Source organism: Lithobates pipiens, unplaced genomic scaffold, assembly GCF_037356315.1.
Source record: "Lithobates pipiens isolate NorthernLeopardFrog02 unplaced genomic scaffold, aLitPip1_a1.2 Scaffold_25, whole genome shotgun sequence".
Lineage (NCBI taxonomy): Eukaryota > Metazoa > Chordata > Amphibia > Anura > Ranidae > Lithobates > Lithobates pipiens.
The window spans coordinates 238,681,115-238,699,311 of record NW_027507787.1 but is presented as its reverse complement, the minus strand read 5'-3'; the positions used below and the strand labels follow the sequence as shown (position 1 = coordinate 238,699,311).

Sequence of the window (18,197 nt, the reverse complement as noted above, 5' to 3'; positions counted from 1 at the left end):
AGCTATACAATTCAACTTTATTTTAACAAGAAGCATTTTCTGTACAATAATTTATACTATAAGAGAATCGGCTGTACAGTTATATACTATATCATACAATGTGCATTAAAAAACATTATTTTCAGAAGCATTTCCTAGTCGCATCCATTGCATCTCTCTGCTGTTTCTGAGCATCTCAGCAGTAATTAGTGAAGCGGGGTTCTTCTTTACACTTGCTTCTCCAAGCCGTGGTTTGCCCGCTTCACCAACGCTTCCCGGGTATCCGACTGCCACTGCTGCACCAGATCTGTTGGGGTTTTCCCATCCTGTGTTGCATAAAAAGTGAAAATTGTGTTATTGTAGAAGCTGTTCCTGAACCACGTCACCTATTCTATACTCTATTCTATACGCTCCATATACTCTATTCTATACGCTCCATATACTCTATTCTATAAGCTCCATATGCAGTATTCTATACGCGCCATATACTCTATTCTATACGCTCCATATACTCTGTTCTATACGCTCCATATGCAGTATTCTATACGCTCCATATACTCTATTCTATATGCTCCATATACTCTATTCTATACGCTCCATATACTTTATTCTATACGCTCCATATACTCTATTCTATATGCTCCATATGCAGTATTCTATACTCGCCATATACTCTGTTCTATACGCTCCATATGCAGTATTCTATACGCTCCATATACTCTATTCTATATGCTCCATATACTCTATTCTATACGCTCCATATACTCTATTCTATACGCTCCATATACTCTATTCTATACACTCCATATACTCTATTCTATACACTCCATATACTCTATTCTATACGCTCCATATACTCTATTCTATACGCTCCATATACTCTATTCTATACGCTCCATATACTTTATTCTATACGCTCCATATACTCTATTCTATACGCTCCATATACTTTATTCTATATGCTCCATATACTCTATTCTATACGCTCCATATACTTTATTCTATACGCTCCATATACTCTATTATATACACTCCATATACTCTATTATATACACTCCATATACTCTATTATATACACTCCATATACACTATTCTATACACTCCATATACACTATTCTATACACTCCATATACACTATTCTATATGCTCCATATACTCTATTCTATACGCTCCATATACTTTATTCTATACGCTCCATATACTTTATTCTATACGCTCCATATACTCTATTCTATACGCTCCATATACTTTATTCTATACGCTCCATATACTTTATTCTATACACTCCATATACTCTATTCTATACACTCCATATACTCTATTCTATACGCTCCATATGCAGTATTCTATACACTCCATATACTCTATTCTATACGCTCCATATACTCTATTCTATACAACTCACTCCAGTGGGGAAGAAGAATTCTTTCCTGATTCCCCAGGAGGCAATCACCTATTCCCTGGATCAACTACCCCTAGCATAATTACCTCTATAATTAGTATCCAGTTATATTTTATACATTTAGGAATGCATCAAGCTCTTTTTTAAAACAAACAATCTACTGTGCTGTCCAGAACTAGTTCTTGAGGGAGTCTATGCGACATTTTCACAGCTCTTACTGTCAAGAAGCTTTTCCGTATGTGGCGATTATGTATTTATACATGGAGATCATATTCCCCTTATGTATTTATACATAGTTACATACATAGTAGGTGCGACAAGTCCAACCTACGTGTGTGATTATATGTCAGTGTTACATTGTATATCCTGTATGTTGTGTGATTATATAGTGCCTTGCGAAAGTATTCGGCCCCCTTGAACTTTTCAACCTTTTGCCACATTTCAGGCTTCAAACATAAAGATATAAAATTTTTATTTTTTGTGAAAAATCACCAACAAGTGGGACACAATTGTGAAGTGGAACGAAATCTATTGGATTTTTGAAACTTTTTTAACGAATAAAAAAATGAAAAGTGGGGCGTGTAAAATGATTCGGCCCCCCCTTGCGTTAATACTTTGTAGAGCCACCTTTTGCTGCGATTACAGCTGCAAGTCGCTTGGGGTATGTCTCTATCAGTTTTGCACATCGAGAGACTGAAATTCTTGCCCATTCTTCCTTGCAAAACAGCTCGAGCTCAGTGAGGTTGGATGGAGAGTGTTTGTGAACAGCAGTTTTCAGCTCTTTCCACAGATTCTCGATTGGATTCAGGTCTGGACTTTGACTTGGCCATTCTAACACCTGGATACGTTTATTTGTGAACCATTCCTTTGTAGATTTTGCTGTATGTTTGGGATCATTGTCTTGTTGGAAGATAAATCTCCGTCCCAGTTTCAGGTCTTTTGCAGACTCCAACAGGTTTTCATCCAGAATGATCCTGTATTTGGCTGCATCCATCTTCCCCTCAATTTTAACCATCTTCCCTGTCCCTGCTGAAGAAAAGCAGGCCCAAACCATGATGCTGCCACCACCATGTGTGACAGTGGGGATGGTGTGTTGAGGGTGATGAGCTGTGTTGCTTTTACGCCAAACATATCGTTTTGCATTGTGGGCAAAAAGTTGGATTTTGGTTTCATCTGACCAGAGCACCTTCTTCCACATGTTTGGTGGGTCTCCCAGGTGGCTTGTGGTAAACTTTAGACGAGACTTTTTATGGATATCTTTGAGAAATGGCTTTCTTCTTGCCACTCTTCCATAAAGGGCAGATTTGTGCAGTGTACGACTGATTGTTGTCCTATGGACAGACTCTCCCACCTCAGCTGTAGTTCTCTGCAGTTCATCCAGAGTGATCATGGGCCTCTTGGCTGCATCTCTGATCAGTCTTCTCCTTGTCTGAGCTGAAAGTTTAGAGGGACGGCCAGGTCTTGGTAGATTTGCAGTGGTCTGATACTCCTTCCATTTCAAAATGATCGCTTGCACAGTGCTCCTTGGGATGTTTAAAGCTTGGGAAATCTTTTTGTATTGAAATCCGGATTTAAACTTCTCCACAACAGTATTACGGACCTGCCTGGTGTGTTCCTTGGTCTTCATGATGCTCTCTGCGCTTTCAACAGAACCCTGAGACTATCACAGAGCAGGTGCATTTATACAGAGACTTGATTACACACAGGTGGATTCTATTTATCACCATCAGTCATTTAGAACAACATTGGATCATTCAGAGATCCTCGCTGAACTTCTGGAGTGAGTTTGCTGCACTGAAAGTAAAGGGGCCGAATAATTTTGCACGCACCACTTCTCAGTTTTTTATTTGCTAAAAAAGTTTAAAATATCCAATAGATTTCATTCCACTTCACAATTGTGTCCCACTTGTTGGTGATTCTTCACAAAAAAAATAACATTTTATATCTTTATGTTTGAAGCCTGAAATGTGGCAAAAGGTTGAAAAGTTCAAAGGGGCCGAATACTTTCGCAAGGCACTGTATATCAGTATTACATTGTATATCCTGTATATTGCGGTCGTTCAGGTGATTATCTAATAGTTTCTTGAAACGATCGATGCCCCCCGCTGAGACCACCGGCTGTGGAAGGGAATTCCACATCCTTGCCGCTCTTACAGTAAAGAACCTTTACGTAGTTTAAGATTAAACCTCGTTTCTTCTAATTTTAATGAGTGGCCACGAGTCTTGTTAAACTCTCTCTTCCAGTCCGGTATTTATATATTGTGGAGTCACCAGTCCGGTATTTACAGTGGTGTGAAAAAGTGTTTGCCCCCTTCCTCATTTCCTGTTCCTTTGCATGTTTGTCACACTTAAGTGTTTTGGAACATCAAACCAATTTAAACAATAGTCAAGGACAACACAAGTAAACACAAAATGCAATTTGTAAATGAAGGTGTTTATTATTAAAGGTGAAAAAAAATCCAAACCATCATGGCCCTGTGTGAAAAAGTGTTTGCCCCCTAAACCTAATAACTGGTTGGGCCACCCTTAGCAGCAACAACTGCAACCAAGCGTTTGCGATAACGTGCAATGAGGCTTTTACAGCGTCCTGGAGGAATTTTGGCCCACTCATCTTTGCAGAATTGTCCTAATTCAGTTACATTAGAGGGTTTTCGAGCATGAACGGCCTTTTTAAGGTCATACCACAACATCTCAATAGGATTCAGGTCAGGACTTTGGCTAGGCCACTCCAAAGTCTTCATTTTGTTTTTCTTCAGCCATTCGGTGGTGGACTTGCTGGTGTGTTTAGGATCATTGTCCTGCTGCAGAACCCAAGTTGGTTTCAGCTTGAGTACACGAACAGATGGTCGGACATTCTCCTTCAAGATCTCTTGGTAGACAGCAGAATTCATAGTTCCTTTTATCACAGCAAGTCTTCCAGGTCCTGAAGCAGCAAAACAGCCCCAGACCATCACACTACCACCACCATATTTTACTGTTGGTATAATGTTCTTTTTATGAAATGCAGTGTTCCTTCTACGCCAAATATACTTGGACACACACCTTCCAAAGAGTTCCACTTTTGTCTCATCGGTCCACAGAATGTTGTCCCAAAAGTCTTGGGGATCATCAAGATGTGTTGTGGAGAAATTGAGACGAGCTTTGATGTTCTTTTTGCTCAGCAGTGGTTTTCTCCTTGGAACTCTGCCATGCAGGCCATTTTTGCCCAGTCTTTTCCTGATGGTGGAGGCATGAACGCTGACCTTAACTGAGGCAAGTGAGGCCTGCAGTTCCTTGGACGTTGTTGTGGGGTCTTTTGTGACCTCTTGGATGAGTCATCGCTGCGACCTTGGGGTAATTTTGGGCGGCCGGCCACTCCTGGGAAGGTTCACCACTGTTCCATGTCTTCGCCATTTGTGGATAATGGCTCTCACTGTGGTTCGCTGGATTCCCAAAGCTTTGGAAATGGCTTTATAACCCTTTCCAGACTGATAGATCTCAATTACTTTCTTTCTCAATTGTTCCTGAATTTCTTTGGGTCTCGGCATGATGTGTAGCTTTTAAGGATCTTCTGGTGGACCTTACTGTGTCAAGCAGCTCCTATTTAAGTGATGCCTTGATTGTGAACAGGTGTGGCAATAATCAGGCCTGGGTGTGGCTAGAGAAATTGAACTCAGGTGTGGACAACCACAGTTATAGTATGTTTTAACAAGGGGGGCAATCACTTTTTCACACAGGGCCATGATGGTTTGGATTTTTTTTCACCTTTAATAATAAACACCTTCATTTACAAATTGCATTTTGTGTTTACTTGTGTTGTCCTTGACTATTGTTTAAATTGGTTTGATGTTCCGAAACACTTAAGTGTGACAAACATGCAAAGGAACAGGAAATGAGGAAAGGGGCAAACACTTTTTCACACCACTGTATATATTGTGGGGTCACCAGTCCGGTATTTATATATTGTGGGGTCACCAGTCCGGTATTTATATACCGTATTTGCCGGCGTATAAGACGACCTTTTACACTTAAAAAAACTGAGCAAAAAGGAGGGGTCGTCTTATACGCCGGGTCCGCTGCTGGGATGCCTTCTGGCTGTCCGGTAATACTGTATGTAGCTTCGGCTACATACAGTATATACCACTGAACCAATCCCAGTGAGCGATGTATTCAAATGAATACAGAGCCTGCTCGGATTGGAGCAGCAATCTCTGCCAATCCGAGCAGGCTACACACAGTAGCCTGCTCCGATTGGCTTTGAGAGTGAGGCGCGGGCTGATGATGTAACAGCCTCCGCCAATCCCAGCAGGCTTTGTATTCATTAATAGAATACATTGCTCGCCGTGATTGGCTCCAGCACCAGAAGGAAGAAGGAAATGGCTCCAGCAAGAACGAAGAAGAAGAGGGATATGAAGCGTCGGAAGCCTCGGAATCGGGGGTCGTCTTAAACGGTGAGTACAGGCAAAACATTTTAACTGTGCAGGTTTTTAGGGGGTCGTCTTATATGCCGGGTCGTCTTATACGCCGGCAAATACGGTAATGAAATCATATCCCCTCTCAGGCGTCTCTTCTCCAGAGAGAATAAGTTCAGAGCTCACAACCTTTCCTCATAACTAATATCCCCCAGACCCTTTATTAGCTTTGTTGCCCTTCTTTGTAGTCGCTCCATTTCCAGTACATCCTTCCTGAGGACTGGTGCCCAGAACTGGACAGTATACTCCAGGTGCGGCCGGACCAGAGTCTTGTAGAGGGGAGAATTATCCTTTTATCTCTGGAGTTGATCACTTTTTAATGCCAATATTCTGTTTGCTTTGTTAGCAGCAGCTTGGCATTGCTGAGCCCATCATCTACTAGGACCCCCAGGTCCTTCTCCATCCTAGATCCCCCCAGAGGTTCTCCCCCCAGTCTATAGATTGCATTCAGATTTTTGCCACCCAAATGCATTATTTACATACATAGAGATCACATCCCTCATGTGTATTTATATATGGAGATCATAAAATACTTACTCCATTCTTTGTCATCATGTTGGCTCCATAGATTATTAGCATTTTTATAATTTTGTAGCGGTTGAGTCTGACAGCATCGTGCAGTGCGGTGTCACCTTCCTGTAAAAGGCAAAGAAAAACACCTTAGTGTATGTGTCTTCTATAGGGGGGGGGGGGGAAATAATGATTCGATCCCCTGTAGATGGTGTAAGTTTTGCCCACTTACAAATAGATGAAGGGTGTATAATTTTTATCATAGATGTATTTTATATGATAGAAACAGAATATCAACCAAAAATCCAGAAAAATCACATGATACTTATTTTACTCCATTTATAACATTTGTATTTGATCCCCGCCAACAATAACCCTCCCCCCACAGACTGGCTCCAGTAGGTGCTCATGTGGTACACAGATCAGTCCTGACAATGTAAGAAGGTTCTCCTAACGACAACTCGTTATGTGTATAGAAGACTCCTGTCCACAGAATCTCTTCCCTCCAATCCTCACCATCATGGGGAAGACCAAAGATCTGTCAGAGGACGTCGGGGAGAAGATTGGAGACCTGCACAAGGCTGGAATGGGCTACAAGACCATCAGCAAGAAGCTTGGTGAGAGGAGACGACTGTTGGAGGGATTATTCACAAATCGAAGAAATAGAAAATAACCATCAATCGCCCCTCGGTCTGGAGCTCCATGGAAGATTTCTCCTCATGGGGTGAGGATGGTCATGAGAAAAGTGAGGGATCCGCCCAGAACTACATGGGAGGAGCTTGTGAATGATCCAAGGTAGTTGGGACCACAGTCACCAAACAAACCATTGGTAACACAATACACCGCCATGGATTGAAATCCTGCAGAGCCCGCAAGGTCCCCCTCCTCAGGAAGACACATGTACAGGTCCCCCTCCTCAGGAAGATGCATGTACAGGTCCCCCTCCTCAGGAAGATGCATGTAAAGGTCCCCCTCCTCAGGAAGATACATGTACAGGTCCCCCTCCTCAGGAAGATACATGTACAGGTCCCCCTCCTCAGGAAGATACATGTACAGGTCCCCCTCCTCAGGAAGATACATGTACAGGTCCCCCTCCTCAGGAAGACACATGTACAGGTCCCCCTCCTCAGGAAGATGCATGTACAGGTCCCCCTCCTCAGGAAGATGCATGTACAGGTCCCCCTCCTCAGGAAGATACATGTACAGGTCCCCCTCCTCAGGAAGATGCATGTACAGGTCCCCCTCCTCAGGAAGATACATGTACAGGTCCCCCTCCTCAGGAAGATACATGTACAGGTCCCCCTCCTCAGGAAGATGCATGTACAGGTCCCCCTCCTCAGGAAGATACATGTACAGGTCCCCCTCCTCAGGAAGATGCATGTACAGGTCCCCCTCCTCAGGAAGATACATGTACAGGTCCCCCTCCTCAGGAAGATACATGTACAGGTCTCCCCCTCCTCAGGAAGACACATGTACAGGTCCCCTTCCTCAGGAAGACACATGTACAGGTCCCCCTCCTCAGGAAGACACATGTACAGGTCCCCCTCCTCAGGAAGACACATGTACAGGTCCCCTTCCTCAGGAAGACACATGTACAGGTCCCCTTCCTCAGGAAGACACATGTACAGGTCCCCTTCCTCAGGAAGACACATGTACAGGTCCTCCTCCTCAGGAACACACATGTGCAGGTCCCCCTCCTCAGGAAGACACATGTACAGGTCCCCTTCCTCAGGAAGACACATGTACAGGTCCCCTTCCTCAGGAAGACACATGTACAGGTCCCCTTCCTCAGGAAGACACATGTACAGGTCCCCCTCCTTAGGAAGACACATGTACAGGCCTGTCTGAAGTTTGCCAATGGATATCTAAAAGATTCAGAGAAGGATTGGGAGAAAGTTCTGTGGTCAGACCAAAATGTAGCTCTTTGGCATTAACTCAACTCGCCGTGTTTGGAGGAAGAAAAATGCTGACTATGACCCTAAGAACACCATCCCTACAGTCACACACGGAGGTGGGAACATGATGCTTTGGGGCTGTTTCTCTGATAAAGGTACAGGCCAACTTTGACCCATTGAGGTCCAATGGACGGGACCATGTATGGTAAGATCTTGGATGAGAACCTTCTTCCCTCAGCCAGAACACTGAAGATGGGTCATGGATGGGTCTTCCAGCATGACAATGACCCAAAACATACCGCCAAGGCAACAAAGGAGTGGCTCGAGAAGAAGCACATTAAGGTCATGGAGTTGCCTAGCCAGTCTCCCAGACCTTAATCCTTTGAGAAAAATTTGGAGGGAGCTGAAACTTCCAGTTGCCAAGAGACAGCCAAGAAACCTTAAAGAGGTTGTAAACCTCAGGAAAAAAAAAATAAACCTGCAAGAAAAAGGCATAATGAGCTAGTATGCGTCCAAATGTCCTTTTTTTCCCCCCCACAAATAGAGTTTTCTCTTGGTGGTATTTGATCACCTCTGCAGTTTTTATTTTTTGCGCTATAAACAGAAAAAGGTCGACAATTTTGAAAAAAATAAACACATTTCTTCATCAATTTAGGCCAATATGTATTCTTATACATTTTATTTTATGGTAAAAAAAAAAAAAACGCAATTAGCGCATATTGATTGGTTTGCACAAAAGTTCTAGCATCTACAAAATAGGGGATAGATTTATGGCATTTTTATTAAAAAAAAATTTTTTTTTTTACATTGCGGCGGACAGATCGGACACCTTTTAACACTTTTTTGGGACCCGCAATCAGAGCTATAAAAATGCTATAAAAATGTACTACTAATTACTGTATAAATGACACTGGCAGAGAAGAGGTTAAATGTGTTCACTGGGAGGTGTTTCTAACTGTGTGTGTGGGGGGGGGGGGGGGAACTGACTGGAGGACGAGAGAGATCGCTGTTCCTGATTACTAGGAACAGACGATCTCTCTCTACTCCCCTGTCAGAATGGGGATCCGTCTGTTTACATTGACAGATCCCCGTTCTGGCTCTCAGTGGAGCAGTCACGGGTGGCGGGTGGCAAGACCACCACTGCCTTGCTAAAGAAGCTGAGGGTGTAAAGGTGATGGACTGGCCAAGCATGTCTCCAGACCTAAACCCTATTCATCATCTGTGGGGCATCCTCAAATGGAAGGTGGAGGAGTGAAAGATCTCTAACATCCACCAGCTCCGTGATATCATCATGGGGGAGGGGAAGAGGACTCCAGTGACAACCTGTGAAGCTCTGGTGACCACCATGCCCAAGAGGGTTAAGGCAGTTGTGACGGGAGTCACTTTGGGCTGGGGGCTTGTGAAACCTTGGAGAGCTCTGCCAACTCCTTGTACAGCTTCCTCAGCCCCTCCTATGTGTAAGTTACCCTGTGTCTATTAGGGGCACAGGGTGGCTGAGAACCCCAGTGACAACTTGTGAAGCCCTGGTGACCTCCATTCCCAAGAGGGTTAAGGCAGTTGAGACGGGAGTCACTTTGGGCTGGGGGCTTGTGAAACCTTGGAGAGCTCTGGAAACTCCTTGTCCAGCTTCCCCTGCCCCTCCTATGTGTAAGTTACCCTGTGTCTATTAGGTTCACAGGGTGGCTGAGAACCCCAGTGGCAACCTGTGAAGCTCTGGTGACCTCCATGCCCAAGAGGGTTAAGGCAGTTGTGATGGGAGTCACTTTGGGCTGGGGGCTTGTGAAACCTTGGAGAGCTCTGGAAACTCCTTGTCCAGCTTCCCCGGCCCCTCCCTATGTGTAAGTTACCCTGTGTCTATTAGGGGCACAGGGTGGCTGAGAACCCCAGTGGCAACCTGTGAAGCTCTGGTGACCTCCATGCCCAAGAGGGCTAAGGCAGTTGTGACGGGAGTCACTTTGGGCTGGGGGGCTTGTGAAACCTTGGAGAGCTCTGGAAACTCCTTGTCCAGCTTCCTCAGCCCCTCCTATGTGTAAGTTATTCTGTGTCTATTAGGGGCACAGGGTGGCTGAGAACACCAGTGACAACTTGTGAAGCCCTGGTGACCTCCATGCCCAAGAGGGTTAAGGCAGTTGTGACGAGAGTCACTTTGGGCTGGGGGGCTTGTGAAACCTTGGAGAGCTCTGGAAACTCCTTGTCCAGCTTCCTCGGCCCCTCCTATGTGTAAGTTACCCTGTGTCTATTAGGGGCACAGGGTGGCTAAGAACCACAGTGGCAACCTGTGAAACTCTGGTGACCTCCATGCCCAAGAGGGCTAAGGCAGTTGTGACGGGAGTCACTTTGGGCTGGGGGGCTTGTGAAACCTTGGAGAGCTCTGGAAACTCCTTGTCCAGCTTCCTCAGCCCCTCCTATGTGTAAGTTATCCTGTGTCTATTAGGGGCACAGGGTGGCTGAGAACACCAGTGACAACTTGTGAAGCCCTGGTGACCTCCATGCCCAAGAGGGTTAAGGCAGTTGTGACGAGAGTCACTTTGGGCTGGGGGGCTTGTGAAACCTTGGAGAGCTCTGGAAACTCCTTGTCCAGCTTCCTCGGCCCCTCCTATGTGTAAGTTACCCTGTGTCTATTAGGGGCACAGGGTGGCTAAGAACCACAGTGGCAACCTGTGAAACTCTGGTGACCTCCATGCCCAAGAGGGTTAAGGCAGTTGTGACGGGAGTCACTTTGGGCTGGGGGGCTTGTGAAACCTTGGAGAGCTCTGGAAACTCCTTGTCCAGCTTCCTCGGCCCCTCTTATGTGTAAGTCACCCTGTGTCTATTAGGTTCACAGGGTGGCTGAGAACCCCAGTGGCAACCTGTGAAGCTCTGGTGACCTCCATGCCCAAGAGGGTTAAGGCAGTTGTGACGGGAGTCACTTTGGGCTGGGGGCTTGTGAAACCTTGGAGTGCTCTGGAAACTCCTTGTCCAGCTTCCCCGGCTGGACAAGGAGTATATTATACTATTATATTATATTATATTAATTAATAATATTAATATATATATATATATATATATATATATATATATATATAATTTTTTTTTCTTTATTTATTAAAGTGTATTTTTTTTTTAATTGCCTTTGAAAAACTGCTGCACAAAAAAAAAAAAGTGTGATATAATATATTGCAACGGCTGCCATTTTATTCCCTAGGGTCTCTGCTAAAAACAAAAAAAGCATCAGAATAGGCCTAGTCCTTAAGCGGTTAAGCAGTAACAAGCACTTCCAGTGATTGGCTAGCTGAAAGCAAGGTAGAATAGCTCTAAGCAGAATAAAGTCGGCTCGCCATGTGGCAGTGCGATTCTATGGATGTCGGCGTTAGGGTCCGGTTAGTGGGGGATGGGGGGCCCATCCAGTGATGTGCTGGAAGTAGAAGTTCAGGAGTAGCTACAGAACGTCCCTAATTCTAAGTTTAAAGATAAAAAAAAAAGCAAAGACTTACTCTGTCCTTGGAGTTGATGTCCACCCCGGTGGCAATAAGATGTTCCACTATGTCTGCCTGACCGGTACGCGTGGCAACATGCAGAGGAGTGCTCAGAACCTGAAACATGTCATGGAAAATGGAAAACAGACATCAGAATTCTCTACCGTTATTGGACGATTTCACAGCTAAAAAAAAACAGAAATTCGAGTAAAATCCGAATCCAACGAGAACTATAGACTTTTTTTTTTTTTTATATCGTTCACAATCAGTTGTTTGCAGTGAATTATTACATAAGTGAGCTTGTATGAAGTGAATGGGTGGAAATGCCGAGCCATAAAATTCAGCCTAGATATACCCTCACCGGACACTTTTATTGGGTACACCTCTTCAATTGCTTGGTAATACAAATTGCTAATCAGCTAATCGCATGGCAGTAACTCAATGCATGTAGGCATCTAGACATGGTGAAGACGACTTGCTGAAATTCAAACTGAGCATCAGAATGGGGGAAGAAAGGGGATTTAAAGCGGAGGTCCACCCTAAAATGGACCTTCCGCTCATCGGATTCCTCCCCCCCTCCGGTGCAGTTACCTGGATAATCCAGGTAACTGCACCCACTTCCGGGATAGCTCTCTGCGGAAAGGGGCGTACATTACGCCCCTTTCCGCAAGTGCCCGCCCCCTTCCGCAAGTGCCCCGCTGCCTGCTGGGAAACACACAGATCCCAGAGGCAGCGGGGACCATCTTCATTGCGCAGCGCGACTCGCGCATGCGCAGTAGGGAACCGGGAAATGAAGCCGAAAGGCTCCATTTCCTGATTCCCATACCCAAGATGGCGGCGGCAGCACTCGAGTGTCGATCTAGAGATCGGCTTCGGGGTGCCGACATCGCGGGCGCGCTGGACTGGTAAGTGTCACTATTTTAAAAGTCAGCAGCTGCAGTATTTGTAGCTGCTGACTTTAAAAATAAAAAAAAACGCGGAGTCCCGGCGGACTCCCGCTTTAAGTGACTTTGAACGTGGCGCGGTTGTTGGTGGCAGACAGGCTGGTCTGAGTATTTCTGGGCTTTTCACACACAACCATCTCTCAGGGTTTACAGAGAATGGAAAATATCCAGTGAGCGGCAGTTGTGTGGGGGAAAATGCCTTGTTGACGTCAGAGGAGAATGGGGCAGACTGGTTGCAGAGGATAGAAAGGCAACAGTGACTCCAATAACCTCTCGTTACACCAAAGGTATGCAGAATATCATCTCTGAACACACAACACATCCAACCTTGAAGCAGATGGGCTACAGCAGCAGAAGACCACACCGGGTGCCACTCCTGTCAGCTAAGAACAGGAAACTGAGCCTACAATTGGCACAGGATCACCAACATTGGACAATAGAAGATTGGAGAAACGTTGCCGGGTCTGATGAGTCTGGATTTCAGCTCCGACATTCAGATGGTGGGGTCAGAATTTGGCGCATTGATCCATCCTGCCTCTTATCACTGGTTCAGGCTGGTGGTGGGGATGTAATGGTGCGGGGGATGGGGTATCACCGGTTCAGGCTGGTGGTGGGGGTGTAATGGTGTGGGGGATGGGGTATCACCGGTTCAGGCTGGTGGTGGGGGTGTAATGGTGCGGGGGATGGGGTATCACCGGTTCAGGCTGGTGGTGGGGGGTGTAATGGTGTGGGGGATGGGATATCACCGGTTCAGGCTGGTGGTGGGGATGTAATGGTGCGGGGGATGGGGTATCACCGGTTCAGGCTGGTGGTGGGGATGTAATGGTGCGGGGGATGGGATATCACCGGTTCAGGCTGGTTGTGGGGGTGTAATGGTGTGGGGGATGGGATATTACCGGTTCAGGCTGGTGGTGGGGGTGTAATGGTGTGGGGGATGGGATATCACCGGTTCAGGCTGGTGGTGGGGGTGTAATGGTGCGGGGGATGGGGTATCACCGGTTCAGGCTGGTGGTGGGGGTGTAATGGTGCGGGGGATGGGGTATCACCGGTTCAGGCTGGTGTTGGGGTGTAATGGTGTGGGGGATGGGGTATCACTGGTTCAGGCTGGTGGTGGGAGTGTAATGGTGCGGGGGATGGGATATCACCGGTTCAGGCTGGTGGTGGGGGTGTAATGGTGTGGGGGATGGGGTATCACCGGTTCAGGCTGGTGGTGGGGGTGTAATGGTGCGGGGGATGGGGTATCACCGGTTCAGGCTGGTGTTGGGGTGTAATGGTGTGGGGGATGGGGTATCACCGGTTCAGGCTGGTGGTGTGGGGTGTAATGGTGTGGGGGATGGGGTATCACCGGTTCAGGCTGGTGGTGGGGGTGTAATGGTGTGGGGGATGGGATATCACCGGTTCAGGCTGGTGGTGGGGGGTGTAATGGTGTGGGGGATGGGGTATCACCGGTTCAGGCTGGTGGTGGGGGTGTAATGGTGTGGGGGATGGGGTATCACCGGTTCAGGCTGGTGGTGGGGGTGTAATGGTGTGGGGGATGGGGTATCACCGGTTCAGGCTGGTGGTGGGGGTGTAATGGTGTGGGGGATGGGGTATCACAAGTTCAGGCTGGTGGTGGGGGTGTAATGGTGTGGGGGATGGGGTATCACCGGTTCAGGCTGGTGGTGGGGGTGTAATGGTGCGGGGGATGGGGTATCACTGGTTCAGGCTGGTGGTGGGGGTGTAATGGTGCGGGGGATGGGGTATCACTGGTTCAGGCTGGTGGTGTGGGTGTAATGGTGTGGGGGATGGGGTATCACCGGTTCAGGCTGGTGGTGGGGGTGTAATGGTGCGGGGGATGGGGTATCACTGGTTCAGGCTGGTGGTGGGGGTGTAATGGTGCGGGGGATGGGGTATCACTGGTTCAGGCTGGTGGTGGGGGTGTAATGGTGTGGGGGATGGGGTATCACCGGTTCAGGCTGGTGGTGGGGGTGTAATGGTGCGGGGGATGGGGTATCACCGGTTCAGGCTGGTGGTGGGGGTGTAATGGTGCGGGGGATGGGGTATCACCGGTTCAGGCTGGTGGTGGGGGTGTAATGGTGCGGGGGATGGGGTATCACCGGTTCAGGCTGGTGGTGGGGGTGTAATGGTGCGGGGGATGGGGTATCACTGGTTCAGGCTGGTGGTGGGGGTGTAATGGGGGGGGGGGTATTTTCTTGGCACACTTTGGGCCCCTTAGTACCAATTGATCATGGTTTAATCACCACGACCTACCTGAGTATTGTTGGTGACCATGTCCATCCCTTTATGACTACAGTGTCCCCATCTTCTGATGGCTCCTCCCAGCAGGATAATGCCCCATGTCACAAAGCTCCAATCATCTCACCACTGGACAATGAGGTCCCTGTCCTCCAATGGCCTCCACACTCTCCACATCTCATCCTGATCATATCTATGCCACCAAGAATGAAGGCAAAAGGGGGTCCAATCGGCTACTAGCAAGGGGCACCTAATAAAGGGGGTCCGACCCTCTACTAGCAAGGGGGACCTAATAATAAAGGGGGTCCGACCCTCTACTAGCAAGGGGGACCTAATAAAGTTGGTCCAACCCGCTACTAGCAAGGGGGGCCTAGTAAAGGGGGTCCGACCCACTACTAGCAAGGTGAACCTAATAAAGGGGGTCCAACCCGTTACTAGCAAGGTGGACCTAATATAGGGGGTCCAATCCGCTACTAGCAAGGGGGACCTAATAAAGGGGGTCCAACCCACTACTAGCAAGGTGAACCTAATAAAGGGGGTCCAACCCGTTACTAGCAAGGTGAACCTAATAAAGGGGGTCCAATCCACTGCTAGCAAGGTGGACCTAATATAGGGGGTCCAATCCGCTACTAATAAAGGGGGTCGAACCCGCTACTAGCAAGAGGGACCTAATAAAGGGGGTCCAACCTGCTACTAGCAAGCGCACCTAATAAAGAAGGTTTAACCCGCTACTAGCAAGGTGGACCGAGTAAAGGGGGTCCTAATAAAGGGGGTCCAACCCGTTACTAGCAAGGGGGACCTAATAAAGGGGGTCCAACCCGCTACTAGCAAGAGGGACCTAATAAAGGGGGTCCCACCCGTTACTAGCAAGGGGGACCTAATATAGGGGGTCCAACCCGTTACTAGCAAGGGGGACCTAATATAGGGGGTTCAACCCGTTACTAGCAAGGGGGACCTAATATAGGGGGTTCAACCCGTTACTAGCAAGGGGGACCTAATATAGGGGGTCCAACCCGCTACTAGCAAGGGGGACCTCATAAAGTGGGCGGTGAGTGTATGTGGTGATGGGCAGTGAGGTCTACCTGCCATGCTGCCACATATATGCATAGGGCTGTCATATAAGGGGTAATGGGTCATCTCTTATTTCTGTTACAAGGGATGTTTACATTCTTTGAAATAGGAATAAAAGTGATAAAAAAAAAAGAAAAAAACAGTGTAAAAATAAAAAGTAAAATAAGTAAAGTAATAACTTAAAATAAGTAATAAGTAAAAAAAGTAAAATAAATAATAAGAATTTTTTTTTTAATGAAAGCGCCCCTTCCCTCCATGCAGAAGCGATCGCATAAGTCGCGCACGCATGTGTAAACGGTGTTCGCACCACACATGTGAGGTATCGCCGCGATCGCTAGAGTGAGAGCGATAATTCTAGCCCTAGAACTCCTCTGTAAACTGGTAACCTGTACAAATTTTAAAATGTGCCGCCTATGGAGATTTTTTTTACGTACTGCAGTTTGACGCCATTTCACGAGCATGCGCAATTTTATAGCGAGACATGTTAGGTATCTATCTACTCGGCATAACATCATCTTTCACATTCTACCAAACAATTGGGGAAACAATTATTATTTTTTCTTTTTTTAAGTAATTACCCAAAACAATTGCTTTTGAAAGACCGCTGCGCAAATACCAAGTGGCATAAAATATTGCCACAATCGCCATTTTATTCTCTAGGGTCTCTGCTTTAAAATTATATATATATAATGTTTGGCGGTTCTAACTCATTTGCTAGCAAAAAAAAAAAAATACTTATTTAAACTTGTGAACAAAAAGGGCCAGAAAAAGCCAAGCGGCGGAGACTCGTACTACCTTGTCTTTCACGTTGATTTGCGCTCCGTGGTCCTGAAGAAGCTTCACAACGTCCAGCTTCCCGCCGCGGCACGCCCAGTAAATAGCCGTGGAATCCAACTACAATACAAGAAATAGGTCAATTTTTTTCATTCAAGGTTCTAATTTATCTGAAAATTCTGTGCACTTCCGACGCATTTCAGTGTCCAGAAATTCTCTCTTCATCAGGGCTTGCAACAAGAAACAATGTATCAAACAATGTATCAATGTAATAATGCCTGGGCCTAGAATAGGATTTTATCCAGTGTGATAATCTTCACAGATCCTATCAGTAGTTGGTTTGGTATTGGGGGGGGGGGGGTGAGAGACCCCCGCATGACACGGGTGGAGAGGAATGTGAACGGCTCAGCCGTGAACTCCTCCTAAGCCACGCCTCTGATGCATTTCGGGGCACCCATCGGGGATTAGTCATAGAGGTGGTTCGCCATTGCTTCCTATTGCAAGCCTTGAAGAAGGAGGGTATTTTTGGACCCCCAAAATGTGTTGGATGATCTTTATTTGTCCCTTTAACATCTAAGAAAGCCATTTTACCTTCTATAGGATCGGCTTTTCTGTCCATCCAGTTCAAAGATTTGCCCAGCCTTGTCTGCAGATCAGATTTTTTTTCTCTACAGTTCAGTAACACTTGCAAGTCTTGTCCCTCCTCCTTCCCCCCCCCCCCCCCCCCCGGCCTGTGATTGGACAGTGAAAGGAGAAGCAGCAAACTGATAAGCTCATCTCTCTGTCACTATGCGCTCTCCTGCTGCCAGCACGTCATTTGTAAGCACTGCAACATAACTGATTGGCCCCTTGTACTGCTCCTCCCTCTCCTAGTCTGAGCTCTGCTGTATATGGGATTGGTTGACGTCAAGTCAAGTTCTCTACTCTTATCAGTTCCTTCTGCTGCTTCTTCCTTCCTCCAGTCTGAGCCCTGCTGTACAGTAACTGCGAGATGCAAAATGCAGATACCAAATGAAAAAAAAAAGAAAAGAAAAAAAAACACATTTAATGATATACAGAGCCTTGAAAAAGTATTCATACCCCTTGAAATTATCCACATTTTTGTCATGTTACAACCAAAAACGTAAATGTATTTTATTGGGATTTTATGTGATAGACCAACACAAAGTGGCAACATAATTGTGAAGTAGAAGGAAAATTATAAATGGTTTTCAATTTATTTTTTTAACAAATAAATATGTAAAAAAGTATGGCACACATTTGTATTCAGCCCCTTTTACTCTGATACCCCCTAACTAAAATCTAGTGGAACCAATTGCCTTCAGAAGTCACCTAATTAGTAAATAGAGCCCACCTGTGTGTCATTTAATCTCAGTATAAATACAGCTGTTCTACAAAGTATTGACTCCGGGGGGTGCCATACAAATGCCCCTCCCCCACACTTTTCACATATTTATTTGTATCATTTATCATTTTCCTTC

The 18,197-nt window shown here is 46.3% G+C and overlaps 1 protein-coding gene across 1 annotated transcript in view; it reads right to left on the bottom strand.

Moving 5' to 3' along the window:
- Positions 1-18,197, bottom strand: part of ANKRD2 (ankyrin repeat domain 2) — a 52,831-nt gene continuing 34,634 nt past the window's right edge. Inside the window, exons 6-9 of the mRNA XM_077455704.1 lie at positions 16,738-16,836; positions 11,711-11,809; positions 6,370-6,468; positions 1-305 (exon numbers count right to left, since the gene is read on the bottom strand). Coding sequence (XP_077311830.1) covers positions 207-305; positions 6,370-6,468; positions 11,711-11,809; positions 16,738-16,836 — 396 coding nt within the window. The 3' untranslated portion in view covers positions 1-206. The remainder of the gene's footprint in view (positions 306-6,369; positions 6,469-11,710; positions 11,810-16,737; positions 16,837-18,197) is intronic.